Below are 16,629 nucleotides of genomic sequence, written 5' to 3' on the forward strand. Positions count from 1 at the left end.
AACATACACCAAGTTGACTGTGCCTTTAAACAGCTTGGAAAATGATGTCATGGCTTTAGAAGCTTCTGAAAGTCTAATTGACATCATTTGAGTCAATTGGAGGTGTATCTGTGGATGTATTTCAAGGCCTACCTTCAAACTCAGTGTCTCTTTGTTTGACATCATCGGAAAATCAAAAGAAATCAGCCAAGACCTCAGAAAAAAGTTGTTGACCTCCACAAGTCTGGTTCATTTATTGGGCGCAATTTCCAGACGCCTGAAGGTACCATGTTCATCTGTATAAACAATAGTACGCAAGTATAAACACCATGTGACCACGAGGCCGTCATATTGCTCAGGAAGGAGACGCGTTGTGTCTCCTGGAGATGAACATACTTTGGTGCGAAAAGTACAAATAAATCCCAGAACAACAGCTGGAGGAAACAGGTACAAAAGTATCTATATCCACAGTAAAAATGAGTCCTATGTCTACATAACCTGAAAGGCCACTCAGCAAGGAAGAAGCCACTGCTCCAAAACCGACAAAAAAGCCAGACTACGGTTTGCAACTGCACATGGGGACAAAGATCGTACTTTTTGAGAAGTGTTCTCTGGTCTGATGAAACAAAAATAGAACTGTTTGGCCGTAATGACCATCGTTATGTTTGGAGAAAAAAGGGGGATGCTTGCAAGCCGAAGAACACCATCCCAACCATGAAGCACGGGGGTGGCAGCATCATGTTGTGGGGGTGCTTTGCTGCAGGAGGGACTGGTGCACTTCACAAAATGATGGCATCATGAGGTAGGAAAAATATGTGGATATATTGAAGCAACATCTCAAGACATCAGTCAGGAAGTTAAAGCTTAGTCGCAAATGGGTCTTCTAAATGGACAATGACCCCAAGCATACTTCCAAAGTTGTGGCATCACAAAGCCCTGACCTCAATCCCATAGAACATTTTTGGGCAGAACTGAAAAAGCGTGTGAGAGCAAGGAGGCCTACAAACCTGACTCAGTTACACCAGCTCTGTCAGAAGGAATGGGCCAAAATTCACCCAACTTATTGTGGGAAGCTTGTGGAAGTCTACCCGCAACGTTTGACCCAAGTTAAACAATTTAAAGGCAATGCTACCAAATACTAATTGAGTGTATGTAAACTTCTGACCCACTGGGAATGTGATGAAAGAAATGACATCTGAAATAAGTAATTCTCTCTACTATTATTCTGACATTTCACATTCTCAAAATAAAGTGGTGATCCTAACTGACCTAAGACAGGGAAATTTTACTAGGATTAAATGTCATGAATTGTGAAAAACTGAGTTTAAACGTATTTGGCTAAGGTGTATGTAAACTTCTGACTTCAACTGTATGCTGGGAAGAAGCAGCACTGTGCGGGAACTTTTAAAATGTATTTTATTTTTATTTACCCTTTATTTAACTAGGCAAGTCAGTTAAGAACAAATTCTTATTTAAAATGCCGGCCTACCAAAAGGCAAAAGGCCTCCTGCGGGGATGGGGGATGTGATAAAAATATATATACATGTGTATATATATATATCAATATATATATACAGTGGGGAGAACAAGTATTTGATACACTGCCGATTTTGCAGGTTTTCCTACTTATAAAGCATGTAGAGGTCTGTAATTTTTATCATAGGTACACTTCAACTGTGAGAGACGGAATCTAAAACAAAAATTCAGAAAATCACATTGTATGATTTTTAAGTAATTAATTTGCATTTTATTGCATGACATAAGTATTTGATCACCTACCAACCAGTAAGAATTCCGGCTCTCACAGACCTGTTCATTTTTCTTTAAGAAGCCCTCCTGTTCTCCACTCATTACCTGTATTAACTGTACCTGTTTGAACTCGTTACCTGTATAAAAAGACACCTGTCCACACACTCAATCAAACAGACTCCAACCTCTCCACAATGGCCAAGACCAGAGAGCTGTGTAAGGACATCAGGGATAAAATTGTAGACCTGCACAAGGCTGGGATGGGCTACATGACAATAGGCAATCAGCTTGGTGAGAAGGCAACAACTGTTGGCGCAATTATTAGAAAATGGAAGAAGTTCAAGATGACGGTCAATCACCCTCGGTCTGGGGCTCCATGCAAGATCTCACCTCGTGGGACATCAATGATCATGAGGAAGGTGAGGGATCAGCCCAGAACTACACGGCAGGACCTGGTCAATGACCTGAAGAGAGCTGGGACCACAGTCTCAAAGAAAACCATTAGTAACACACTACGCCGTCATGGATTAAAATCCTGCAGCGCACGCAATGTCCCCCTGATCAAGCCAGCGCATGTCCAGGCCCGTCTGAAGTTTGCCAATGACCATCTGGATGATCCAGAGGAGGAATGGGAGAAGGTCACGTGGTCTGATGAGACAAAAATAGAGCTTTTTGGTCTAAACTCCACTCGCCGTGTTTGGAGGAAGAAGAAGGATGAGTACAACCCCAAGAACACCATCCCAACCGTGAAGCATGGCGGTGGAAACATCATTCTTTGGGGATGCTTTTCTGCAAAGGGGACAGGACGACTGCACCGTATTGAGGGGAGGATGGATGGGGCCATGTATCGCGAGATCTTGGCCAACAACCTCCTTCCCTCAGTAAGAGCATTGAAGATGGGTCGTGGCTGGGTCTTCCAGCATGACAACGACCCGAAACACACAGCCAGGGCAACTAAGGAGTGGCTCCGTAAGAAGCATCTCAAGGTCCTGGAGTGGCCTAGCCAGTCTCCAGACCTGAACCCAATAGAAAATCTTTGGAGGGAGCTGAAAGTCCGTATTGCCCAGCGACAGCCCCGAAACCTGAAGGACCTGGAGAAAGTCTGTATGGAGGAGTGGGCCAAAATCCCTGCTGCAGTGTGTGCAAACCTGGTCAAGAACTACAGGAAACATATGATCTCTGTAATTGCAAACAAAGGTTTCTGTACCAAATATTAAGTTCTGCTTTTCTGATGTATCAAATACTTATGTCATGCAATAAAATGCAAATTAATTACTTAAAAATCATACAATGTGATTTTCTGGATTTTTGTTTTAGATTCCGTCTCTCACAGTTGAAGTGTACCTATGGTAAAAATTACAGACCTCGACATGCTTTGTAAGTAGGAAAACCTGCAAAATCGGCAGTGTATCAAATACTTGTTCTCCCCACTGTATATATATATATATGTGTGTGTATATATATACTGTATATATAGGACAAAACACACATCACGACAAGAGAGACAACACAACACTACATAAAAAGAGACATAAGACAACAACATAGCAAGGCAGCAACACATGACAACACAGCATGGTAGCAGCACAAAACATGGTACAAACATTATTGGGCACAGACAACAGCAGAAAGGGCAAGAAGGCAGAGACAACAATACATCAAGCAAAGCAGCCACAACTGTCAGTAAGAGTGTCCGTGATTGAGTCTTAGAATGCAGCTGTACATAGTCCATCTGTAAACTACCCACCCAATTTACCTACCTCACCCCCCATACTGCTTTTATTTATTTACTTTTCTGCTCTTTTGCACACCAGTATCTCTTCTTGCACATGATCATCTGATGATTTATCACTCCAGTGTTAATCTGCTAAATTGTAATTATTCGATTTATTGCCTACCTCATGCCTTTTGCACACATTGTATATAGATTCTCTTTTTTTTCTACCATGTTATTGACTTGTTTATTGTTTACTCCATGTGTAACTCTGTGTTGTCTGTTCACACTGCTATGCTTTATCTTGGCCAGGTCGCAGTTGCAAATGAGAACTTGTTCTCAACTAGCCTACCTGGTTAAATAAAGGTGAAATAAAAATAAAAAAAAATAAAAGCAATGAAGAATGAACTTGTCTAGCATGGAGATCAAGTTAATGAGTTGAATTACTGCAAGAGGTAGGCTAGGTGTTCCAACCATCACACACACATTAAATAATAATCTCTAATAATACACAATTATATCATGGACAATTTGATTTTCAAACACAGGTTTTTCCCCACTGTATTGTGCGGGTCTCTGGGGCCAGCTTGAGACAGTGAAAACTTTGGGGGAACTTTGTTCCGGCCTGCAGGCAAACAACTTCTGCGGAGGGAGGGCCAGGGAAGTTGCCTCTCGTTATTACAAAATGGATTGTGCAGAATATTTTACCTGGGCAAGTGAGATAGAGTGAAAGTATGAGAATGAGGCACCTGTGTGTGTGTGTGTGTGTGTGTGTGTGTGTGTGTGTGTGTGTGTGTGTGTGTGTGTGTGTGTGTGTGTGTGTGTGTGTGTGTGTGTGTGTGTGTGTGTGTGTGTGTGTGTGTGTGTGTGTGTGTGTGTGTGTGTGTGTGTGTGTGTGTGTGTGTGTGTGTGTGAGAGATGAGAGATGAGAGAAACTTCCTTTCATAGTATGTGCATGTAAAAATAGAATTATTCACTCACTCCAGAGGATAAGCAGGACTTGAAGTCATATATAACACATGTGAGAGACACCATTGATGACCCAGAGAAGGTTCAAGGAAAACTCAACAAGGAGGATAAGGTAACACAAATACATCAACTCTAAACTATTATACTCCGAGTAGATACCTCTCACTCTTGTTTTTTTTACACCTACTAAAATGAAGTAATTGTTTTCTCGCCACTTAGAACATATGTACAAACACCTGCTCAGCGAAGTCGGATTGGATCCAGAATGCCAAGAACCCATCTTTCCAGGACTTAATTGGGCAATGTCTTCAGGACATTATTATACCCATTCTGTCCAAGCTCACGACTCAACGTGAGAATGACTATTGAGAATGCAGAGGTAACCGGTCAAAATAACTACCGCCACGTAGCACTCACATCTGTAGCCATGAAATGCTTTGAAACGCTGGTCATGGCTCACATCTACACGATCATCCCAGAAACCCTAGACCAACTCCAATTCACATACCGGCCCAACAAATCCACAGATGATGCAATCTCTATTGCACTCTTTCCCATCTGGACAAAAGGAACACCTACGTGAGAATGCTGTTCATTGACTACAGCTCAGCGTTCAACACCATAGTGCCCTCCAAGCTCATCACTAAGCTAAGGCCCCTCAGGGGTGCGTGCTCAGTCCCCTCCTGTACTCCCTGTTCACCCACAACTGTGTGGCCCCACACAACTCCAACACTATCATTAAGTTTACCGACGACACGACAGTGGTAGGCCTGATCACAACGAAGAGACAGCCTAGAGGGAAGAGGTCAGAGACCTCTCTCAACGTGAGCAAGGCAAAGGAGATCATCGTGGACTACATGAAACACAGGGCTGAACTCGCCCTCATTCACATCGATGAAGCTGTAGCGGGTCGAGAGCTTCAAGTTCCTCAGTGTCCACATCACTAAGGACCTATCATGGTCCAAACACACCAACACAGTCGTGAAGAGGGCAAAACTATGCCTCTTCCCCTCAGGAGGCTGAAAATATGTGTCATGGGGGCTCAGATCCTCAAAATGTTCTACAGCTGCACAATTGATAGCAACTTGACTGGCTTCATCATTGCTTGGTATGGCAACTGCTCCGCATCCGACCGCAAGGCGCTACAGAGGGTACTGCGTATGGCCCAGTACATCACTGGAGCCGAACTCCGAGCCATCCCGGACCTCTATACCAGTCGGTGTCAGAGGAAGGCCCTAAAAATTGTCAAAGACTCCAGCCACCCAAGTCATAGACTGTTCTCTTTGCTACCGCATGGCAAGCGGTACCAAATCGGTAAGCCTGGGACCAAAAGGCTCCTGAACAGTTTCTACCCCCAAGCCATAAGACTGCTAAACAGTTAATTAAATGGCTACCTGGACTATTTACATTGACCCCCATTATTACTATGAATTGTTGTATCTTTATTTTTTTGCGCTGACTCTAAGCACATATACTACACTGACACTCCAACACACACACACACACACACATACACACACACACTCATGCATTGACACCACACACACATAGACACATTTTCACACTCTTTACATACACTGCTGCTACTCTGTTTATAATATAACCTGATTGCCTAGTCAATTTTAACCCTACCTACATACGTACTGTATTACCTCAATTACCTCAACTACCTTGTAGCCCTGCACAATGACTCAGCATCAGTACTCCTTGTATAAGCCTCGTTATTTTATTGTTACTACTTCCTTTTTTATTGAGTAAATATTTGCCTTCGTTTTTAACTCTGCATTGTTGGGAATGGGCTCGTAAGTAAGCATTTCACGGTAAAGTCTACACCTGTTGTATTCGGGGCATGTGACCAATACAATTTGATTTGATTTGAGTATGATCGTAATTCAAGTCTACCTCTTTTGTTTATTTAATTTTTTTGCAAAGGTAATTTTACTATGTCCTTTTATCTACACGAGAAACACTAATTTCACGCCACTTCGATACAAGCTACGACTGGAAGTGATTTTTTCGTAGCAGGTCAGGAGAGTTTACGCAGCAGGTTAGAAGAATTAACGTAGCAGTTTAGGACAATTACTTTAACAGATTAGAATAATTAACGTAACAGGTTAGGACAATTAACGTTGCAGGTTAGGAGAAGGTTAAGGTTAGGAAAAGAGTTAGGGCAACCTAACCTGCTACGAAAATCACTTCTGTTCGTAGCTGTATTGAAGTGGTGTGAAAAGAGTGTGCCCCTTATCTACACAACCCATTATGCATAATCTTCTTAACCTATGCTACCCACTTCTATACCACTGACTGAATATCTGTGGCATGAGAGTGATTCATTGCTATTTCTATTTGCAGCTGAAGCCACAGCTAAAGAAAGCAAAAACTGGAGATAGAGAATGTGTCACAATCAAATATGCTCACAAATAGTCCAGAGAAGGTCTAAAAATGTTAAACTGACCAAAGTGGAATTTGTCCATCATTGCATGTTCTATCAAAATATTTTAAATAACAAAATATCAGAACCACCATCGTGTATTATGTGTGCATTGTCTTTGCAAGTTAACAGATGATGGAAATTAATATGACTGGGTTGATGACTGGATTTAGTGTTTTGAGATTTAATTATCAACAGACTGAGAACTATACTTACCACAGGGCGGAGACATAATACAAAGTTCTGTGTTATGAGAAGCCTGAGTCTTAATGAGAGAGAAAATCACTTTGTGTTTCAAGACATGCTGAAAGGTATTGTATTGTAATGTAATGTATTGACAAATTATAAAACTAGCAATAACATTTATTATGAGGTATGGTAGTTTCCCTCACTTGAAGAAAACTTCAAGCACATTTTAAATGACGATCAAATAAGTCCATTAGGTATCAATTAAATGTATCAAATAGAAAATAAATGTCTGCCCCAGTTTTTTTTTTTATATTACTTAAAAAATATATTAAATTAGAGTCTACATCAGACATACAGTTGAAGTCGGAAGGTTACATACACTTAGGTTGGAGTCATTAAAACTTGTTTTTCAACCACTCCACACATTTCTTGTTAACAAACTATAGTTTTGGCAAGTCGGTTAGGACATCTACTTTGTGCATGACACAAGTAATTATTCCAACAATTGTTTACAGACAGATTATTTAACTTATAATTCACTGTATCACAATTCCAGTGGGTCAGAAGTTTACATACACTAAGTTGACTGTGCCTTTAAACAGCTTGGAAAATTCCAGAAAATGATGTCATGGCTTTAGAAGCTTCTGATAGGCTAATTGACATCATTTGAGTCAATTGGAGGTGTACCTGTGAATGTATTTCAAGGCCTACCTTCAAACTCAGTTCCTCTGCTTGACATCATGGGAAAATCAAAAGAAATCAGCAAAGACCTCAGAAAAAAAATTGTAGACCTCCATAAGTCTGGTTCATCCTTTCCAAACGCCTGAAGGTACCACGTTCATCTGTATAAACAATTGTACGCAAGTATAAACACCATGGAACCACGCAGCTGTCATACTGCTCAGGAAGGAGACGTGTTCTGTCTCCTAGAGATGAACGTACTTTGGTGCGAAAAGTGCAAATCAATCCCAGAACAACAGCAAAGGACCGTGAAGATGCTGGAGGAAATAGGTACAAAAGTATCTATATCCACAGTAAAACGAGTCATATGTCTACATAACCTGAAAGGCCGCTCAGCAAGGAATTAACCACTGCTCTAAAACTGCCATAAAAAAAGCCAGACTACGGTTTGCAACTGCACATGGGGACGAAGATCATACTTTTTGGAGAAATGTCCTCTGGTCTGATGAAACAAAAATAGAATTGTTTGGCCATAATGACCATTGTTATGTTTGGAGGATAAAGGGTGACGCTTGCAAGCTGAAGAACACCATCCCAACCGTGAAGCACAGGGGTTGCAGCATCATGTTGCTTTGCTGCAGGAGGGTCTGGTGCACTTCATAAAATAGATGGCATCATGAGGTAGGAAAATTGTTGCTATATTGAAGCAACATCTCAAGACATCAGTCAGGAAGTTAAAGCTTGGTCGCAAATGGGTCTTCCAAATGGACATTGACCCCAAGCATACTTCCAAAGTTGTGGCAAAATGGCTTAAGGACAACAAAGTTAAGGTATTGGAATGGCCATCACAAAGCCCTGACCTCAATATGCGAGTGTAACAGTATAACTTTAAACCGTCCCCTCGCCCAGACCCGGGCGCGAACCAGGGACCCTCTGCACACATCAACAACAGTCACCCACGAAGCGTCGTTACCCATCGCTCCACAAAAGCCGCGGCCCTTGCAGAGCAAGGGGAAACCCTACTTCAAGTCTCAGAGCAAGTGACGTAACCGATTGAAACGCTATTAGCGCGTACCCGCTAACTAGCTAGCCATTTCACATCCGTTACACGATCAGAACTGAAGAGGCGTTTGCGAGCAAGGAGGCCTACAAACCTGACTCCGTACCACTAGCTTTGTCAGGAGGAATGGGCCAAAATTTACACAACTTATTGTGGGAAGCTTGTGGAAGGCTACCTGCAACGTTTGACCCAAGTTAAACAATTTAAAGGCAATGCTACAAAATACTAATTGAGTGTATGTAAACTTCTGACCCACTTGGAATGTGATGAAAGCAATTAAATCTGAAATAAGTAATTCTTTCTACTTTTATTCTGACATTTTACATTCTTAAAATAAGGTGGTGATCCTAACTGACCTAAAACAGGGAATTTTTACTCTGATTAAATGTCAGGAATTGTGAAGAACTGAGATTAAATGTATTTGGCTAAGGTGTAGTAAACTTCCGACTTCAACTGTATATCTGCAATGTAAATACTATTTAAGTCGGTGCCATTGCAGTTCAGTTAAAATATTTCTAATCATTATAAAAAATATATGTGTATGATACATATAGTACATCATAGTTGCGTAGGAATTTTTCTTCTAGTTTGTGGAATCTGACAGAAGGGCACGGCCCCTTTGAACCCATGCGTAAACGATTCTCTCTGGGATCCGCTGCTCTCTCCTGAATCCCTAGAATCTTGCGCTGGCATGTGATAGAAATGGTACATTGGTTTGGATTTAAATGTGAAAAGGATTTTTGATCCCCGTGGAAGAGTGAAGAGAAACCCAACCTCGTGAGTGCTGCTTCGAGTATTCAAGAATGGGCGAATAATTGACGCCATGGCCACACAAACTTAATATTTAGTTACCTACACAATTGCTTGGAATAACAGGGGAGCGTACTAGACATTCGGGACTTTTTCTGCGCGTGGTCCTGTTGGAGCAGCACTCCACCTCTGATCTCTGAGCAGAGACAATGTCAACAGCGTAGCTAGCCATAGCTAAAAAACAATTGATTCTAGACTACACAGACAGCTACCCAGGGTTTACAATGTTGATTGCTATCCCGCAGCAGTCTGGGAGATAAAAAAATATGGTAGGGCTTTCGTCTAGCCAGAACGGCTTGTGCCAAACAATGAAATAGCTTGGGTTAGCTAGTAAACGTGTGAGAACTTAGCCCGGTTAAACGTGATTTTTTTGTTGTTGTCATAAAGCTAACTTCCCAGCAGTTACATTTTGGTAACGTTATTGCTTCCCTTTGACGATTACGTCGTGGACTTCTCAGTTTTGGACTCTGTTTCTACCTGAAAGTTATTGGAAAGGTGATTTATAGTATGGAGACCGACTCAGCCATAGGCAACGTGGATTCTCTTCATGGGGGGCTGCTTTCCTTGGATCCATTGCTGGACCGAATCCTGGTGGATTCTTTATGCCAGCAACAAGGATGGGTGCGCGTATATGGTGAGATGGACATACATTTTCAAAGATGCTTAGGTAACCAGTGCACTGAGATGAGAGGATATATGCGTTTTGGTTTTGACATCTCAAATCTTATTCCAAAGTTGCCATAACACCAGTGTCGTTGGTTGGAAAAAATGGGACCACTGTAACCAAGTTCTTCTGTCACATAGAAGGGTAACGTTAGGCTACATGGCTTGAGGGAACGAGCCATGTAACCAACCATAGACATCATAGTATTACATAATTGCTTGACCCTATTGCCAACATCACAGTATTTAGAGTGTTTGCCATTGCATTGGTAAATATTTACCATCCAACAGAAGGATATCTAACTAACAACTTTATTTAATATTTGTCTAGGGTGAGTCATGGAGGGTTTGAATTACGTATTTTGGTGACAAGAACACAAATGTCAAGTTCAGAAGACATGAAAAGCACATTTTCATTCATTTCATTTTCATGTACATCACATGTCAACACAATGAAATATGGCAACAACCAAAGATATATGAAGGTCATTTATTTTAATTGAACATGCCTTCAATTCAGATGACATTATTGGGCTGAGTAGTAGATCATATTCAATACTTGGCATGCTTAGTTCCCAAGCCACATCATAGGCTACACATAGACCGAAAGAGCTGTTAATTAAAACACCTCCATATTATCAGGGGAAAATTCATCCTGCTGCCACCAGTAGTAGTGGGGACTTCAGAGGCTCTCACATTATGTATCTACATGAATAAGTCAGATCCTGTTGTTGGGTCTGGATGAGGAGCAGTAGGAATAGAGGTGATGGATGGGAGTTTTCCTCTGAAAAAATGCAATATGGTTGTGACTTGTGATCATATCTTGTGTGTTCGAGGAAGATTAGTAACTGCTTTCAGCTGGTGTTAATTTACTGTCATTAATGATTTAAGATTGCTAAATGGAAATGCTATTTATAGATAGCTTGGCTTTACAGCAAGGGTTTTATGTAAGAATGCTGGCTAAATTTGAACTGATGTGTCTTTGTAGCCTACATCCTGTAGTCATGTTGGCAGGGATTGTTGTCATGTAGCTCACTTCAATGAATGGAAAGGGATAGCTCAATAATATTGTGCTTGGACAGAATGTCCTTTGCTTTCCACTACATTTTTTTCTTATTGTATGTGTTAAGATTGGATTGCATTCTGTTTAAATTTCTCTTGATGTTTGCAACCATTTTTGATGTTTGAAATGACTCTAAGGCCTACATTGGCTTTGCATTTCCTTGGTCATGTTATAAGCTACCTAGAGTAGCTTGGGGTAATTGAACTCTAAGACTGGATTGATTTCTATCTATTTTTTGATCCTCTCTCAAAGATTATTATTGAACCTCCAGAGGAAGGAGTGATACAATGGAGAACAGAGGGAGAATGTTGTTGACAGTGTCTTGTTAATATGCAATTCTGCTGCCCACTTGCAGAGTGACCGGAAGAGAGCTGTTTTCTTAATAAAAATAGAACATTTTGACCTCAGTATACAGTTATGTTTTCTATGGATGAAGTTGTTCTCGAGGGACTCCTGGGAATGTTCTGCCAGGCCTATTTTTAGTTTTATTTGTTAATATCCTGGGAAAGTCACTTGATGTTAAGGGGTCAGTTGACACCATATTTAGTAGACCATTAATAAATCTTAACTGCTACGTGATGTCTGATTTATGATGATGATGTCAAATGTGCTGAAATATTGAGAGGGTGTTACTGTTCAGATTTTTGCTTTAGGCTAACATTGTTTTAATCGTTGTGGCTATAAAAAAAAAAAGCCACGATTTGTATTTCAAATTGAAAGTGTGAACTGTTGAGTGCGTAGGTGAGTTTAAGATTTGTTTGTTTTGCTCTGGAGAACTTTGGTTTTAGAGCAGGCGAGTGACTAGCCTACTGTAGCTGCAGTGAATAGTGTGATTGTACTGTGGCCCATGGACAGCAGCAGCTCTGTTTCTGAGTCCTAGCACACTCAGGATGTTTGCCTCCACTTCCCTCCTCCTCTCCCCTACCTTTTTCAAATGACTCGCCGGAGCTGTGATGTAAGCAGACAATTCTGTGAATGACCTCAGTGGCCAGGATTCCAGAGCAGCAGGCACCAGTGTTCCAACGTCACTGCGTTCCAACGCTGAAATAACTCAATAAGGATGCCGGCCAGCTGATCCCAATGCCCATGTTTTTCCAGTAAGAAAAAAACCCTGTCTTCTCTTAGTGTTTTGTCATTAAGTTCCAAACATGTAACCAAAGGCCATAAATTATCTACATTTTTAAGTGAACTTTGCCTTTTTTTCTTCTTCAGAAAGTAGGCAACATTCTCAATTACATTGGTTGAACTGGGAAATTGGGGATTCATTTGACTTTTTTGGCTATTTAGCAATTATTTGGTGTTGAATGAGTATCCAGTGTTCAGCCACAGTGGAATGACAAAATGGCAAGGTATGGTAGAACATGTATGCTCCTAGTTCTTGCTTGTTGGCTGAGCTGGCAATTTTAGTTCAATTCTGGCTGAAAGAGTGGTTGTCATGGCTGCTTCTCTTATGGTGCTCAGGGTCACCATAGCAGCTGTATACAATTTCTTCAATTTGGGTAGTAAACACTCAGAACAACAATTACAATTTCCAGTTATGGGAATACATGTTAAAGTAGGCATAGCCTAGATTTCAGATCCTAGTCCTATGCATTAGTTTGTGTTACTCAAAGCAAGACTTGATCCGACTGTCTGTCCTTGAATATCAAACATAGCACCATACGGATTAGGATTATGTCCCATTAATAAGGATTGTGGTGCCCTGCTTGAATCCTTTGAAAACATTGACAAAGTGCATTAGCCAGAGAAAGGGCATTGTGCATAAGCCTATTAAAATTTGACTGAAGAAGGAAGACCGAAGAAAGGGTTTATCAGTGCCCTCATACTCCTATTCAAATCATCCATGCCTCATTTAAGGAAGTAGGCTTGGTAGTGAATTATTACAATATCATAAGTCTCTAGCTGTAGTTTAGGGTTAAACACAGATTTTATAATCCCTGTCCTCTAACAATACAGAATCGTTTTTTTCCTAACCCACCCTAACTATCGGTTTAGGCAATGGCCTAAATCCAGTCAATGAAATTGAAATCATAAACCAATCCCATTACTGCCATAGTTTGTCCTCAGTAGTCCACATTATCCATAGAGGTGCAATTTGCTTGTATGGCCTGCTGTTTTAGACAGTTATATTCCCATTCATAGAAGACCAGTGGTTGACGGCCTCTGTGTTTGACTGCAGATAAAGGCAGGTATCTATAAATCCTCCACCCATTCCTTCGACACAAAGACTAATTGGCTGCACGACAACATTCTGGGATTCCAGGCGTTACCTGAAAACACAGGAAGTCCCCATCCTGTTTTAGATCCAATTCCAGATCTTTGAAGGACAGCCAGCCTGTCCGTTTCCAATGGGAACAAATGAGCCATAGTGGGCAGAACAAGTAAGGAGGGGGGGCAGAGCCAAGCACGAACTTGCGAGATCCTATTGGTGCGTTCTAGCATCATCTGCTTATTTCCGTTAGGGAACGCCTGTGAAGTGCGCGTGTGCAGTAACTCAATTTGCCTTTGCACTCCTTCTAAACAATGCAATTTGCTTTTCAAACTTTTGCAACGAGTAAATTTTACAAACCTTATTCCACTCTGTTTATAGCAGATTCTAGTTTTGGGAACAGAACTGTATTGAGATCAAATGTTTAATCGATGAGAAAATTTGCAGAATGTCGTCCAAAATCCATCTCGTTTCATCTTCTCCCACTGCCCGCCAGTGGGCTTCATCTCACTACGATATTTGGGAGTGAGTGGGAACGCCAAGCGGATGCAAAACATTTATACATCCAGTGAAATATCTGTCTCATTGTTCTGTCTGTGATAGGCCGTTAACAATGTTCCCGCTAATTTCTTTTGGCACTGAGCAAATTTCAAGTCTTATGAATGGAAATTTGAATTCTGTGCCACTTCCAGTGCGCGTTTACCGTGAACTGAGGCTGTACCTGTCTAAGTTTGTGTTAGCCTGTAGCCAATAGGCTATTGTGGCTATAGTATTTGAGCATAATGTAGGAGTGGCCTACCAAGAAAACCAATAGAGAAAATCCAATATCATTTTCACATGAAAATAGGCTATATCATAGAAATGAAAAGCTATGTGGTGTTCAATGCAAGCCTACATTCATCATGAGACTTTTAAAACCCTTTTTAGACTATGCCGGGCATGACATTAATTCATGTAACACCATGGGCCAAATAGGTGACTGCAAATTGCATTGTATTGTTGTATGATGCAAGAAACCACTTTACAAAGTACAAATCATTATTATTACCATACAGAAAACTAGACAATGTAGGCTAACCTCTGACTATTGGCTTTTTTGCGTATTTAAGCCTGTTTCAAAATACAACACTGCCCCTTAAATATTAACAAGCTTTTTACCTGACTCGCTTTTCAAAGATTGCTTGAAATGTGCAAGTTTTGTGCTCCTGTAGGAAGCAGTAATTCCCCCATTGCTGACCAATATATACAGTGCATTTGGAAAGTATTCAGACCCCTTGACATTTTCCAAACTTTGTTACATTACAGCCTTATTCTAAAATTGATTGATGAGGAGAACATTGTATTTAATCTACCCACAATACCCCATAATGACAAAGCAAAAACAGGTTTTATGTTTTTTTGCAAATGTAATTAAAATGTCAAATAGATACCTTGTTTGCATATGTTTTCAGACCCTTTGCTATGAGACTAAAAATTGAGCTCAAGTGCATCCTGTTTACATTGATCCTTGAGACGTTTCTACAACTTGATTAGAGTCCACCTATGGTAAATTAAATTGATTGGACATGATTTGGAAAGACACACACCTGTCTATATAAGGTCCCACAGTTGACAGTGTATGTCAAAGCAATAACCAAGCCATGAGGTCAAAGGAATTGTCCGTAGAGCTCCGAGACAGGATAGTGTCGAGGCACAGCTCTGGGGAAGGGTACCCAAACATTTCTGCAGCATTGAAGGTCCACAAGAACACAGTGGCCGCCATCATTATTAAATAGGAGTTTGGAACCACCAAGACTCTTCCTAGAGCTGGCCCCCTGTCCAAACTGAGCCATTGGGGGGAAGGGCCTTGGTCAGGGAGGTGACCAAGAACTTGGTCAGTCTGATAAAGCTCCGGAGTTCCTCTGTGGAGATGGGAGAACCTTCCAGAAGGACAACCATCTCTGCAGCACTCCACTAATCAGGCCTTTATGGTAGAGTGGCCAGACGTAAGCCACTCCTCAGTAAAAGGCACTTGACAGCCCACTTTGAGTTTGCCAAAAGGCACTTAAAGGACTCTCAGACCCATGAGAAACAAGATTCTCTGGTCTGATGAAACCAAGATTGAACTCTTTTGCCTGAATGCCAAGCGTCACGTCTGGAGGATACCTGGCACCATCCCTACGGTGGAGCACTGTGGTGGCAGCATCGTACTGTGGGGATGTTTTTCAGCGGCAGGGACTGGGAGACCAGTCAGGATCGAGGGAAAGATGAACGGAGAAAAGTACAGAGATCCTTGATGAAAACCTGCTCCACGGCGGTCAGGACCTCAGACGTGGGCGAAGGTTCACCTTCCAACAGGACAACGACCCTAAGCACACAACCAATACAACGCAGGAGTGGCTTCGGGACACGTCTCTCAATGTCCTTGAGTGGCCCAGCCAGATTCCAGACTTGAACACAATCAAACATCTCTGGAGAGATCTGAAAATAGCTGTGTAGCCATGCACCCCATCCAACCTGACAGAGCTTGAGAGGATCTGCAGAGAAGAATCGGAGATCCTCCCTAAATACAGGTGTGCCAAGCTTGCAGTGTCATACCCAAGAAGACTTGAGGCTGTAATCGCTGCCAAAAGTGCTTCAACAAAGTACTGAGTAAAGGGTCTGAATACTTATATAAATGTGATATTTCAGTTTTTTATTTTGGATACAAAAATGACTGTACTTATCTATAACTGGACTAATAACTCGCTAACTAGCTTATAATGTAAAATGCGCTATGATCTGAGAAGCGCATCCATTGACGGGTGATTGATAGACTGCTCGTCAATAGAATTTTACTCTGATGAGCTCTGGCTCTGCTTAAAACAAAATCAGACTCAATCTTGCAAATGTAGATTGTTTTTGGTTTGTTGCATCTCTGCGTGGCAGTCCTGGCGGAGGTGTGCGGCCACACACATGCTCATCTTAGGGGGAACATGAAGCCTAAATGTTTTTTTCTTAGTTCTGAAATCAAATGAACAAGTTGTCTTGGAGTGAATCTGTAAATGCACTACAGCGAGGCTTAGACTCAGACCTAGGCTGCATTGCACATCTTCTAAATAAGTCGACCATTTGTATCTGAACCACCGTTTTC

The 16,629-nt window shown here is 41.4% G+C and overlaps 1 protein-coding gene across 2 annotated transcripts in view; it reads left to right on the forward strand.

Moving 5' to 3' along the window:
• Positions 1-9,446: 9,446 nt before the first annotated feature.
• The window catches only part of rasal2 (RAS protein activator like 2), a 105,603-nt gene continuing 98,420 nt past the window's right edge, over positions 9,447-16,629 (forward strand). Inside the window, exon 1 of one of the 2 annotated variants that reach the window (XM_071361971.1) lies at positions 9,447-10,216. In XM_071361971.1, coding sequence (XP_071218072.1) covers positions 10,090-10,216 — 127 coding nt within the window. In that variant the 5' untranslated portion in view covers positions 9,447-10,089. The remainder of the gene's footprint in view (positions 10,217-16,629) is intronic. The other variant, XM_071361972.1, reaches the window with a different exon arrangement.

Source organism: Salvelinus alpinus, chromosome 23 (genome assembly GCF_045679555.1).
Source record: "Salvelinus alpinus chromosome 23, SLU_Salpinus.1, whole genome shotgun sequence".
Classification (NCBI taxonomy): domain Eukaryota; kingdom Metazoa; phylum Chordata; class Actinopteri; order Salmoniformes; family Salmonidae; genus Salvelinus; species Salvelinus alpinus.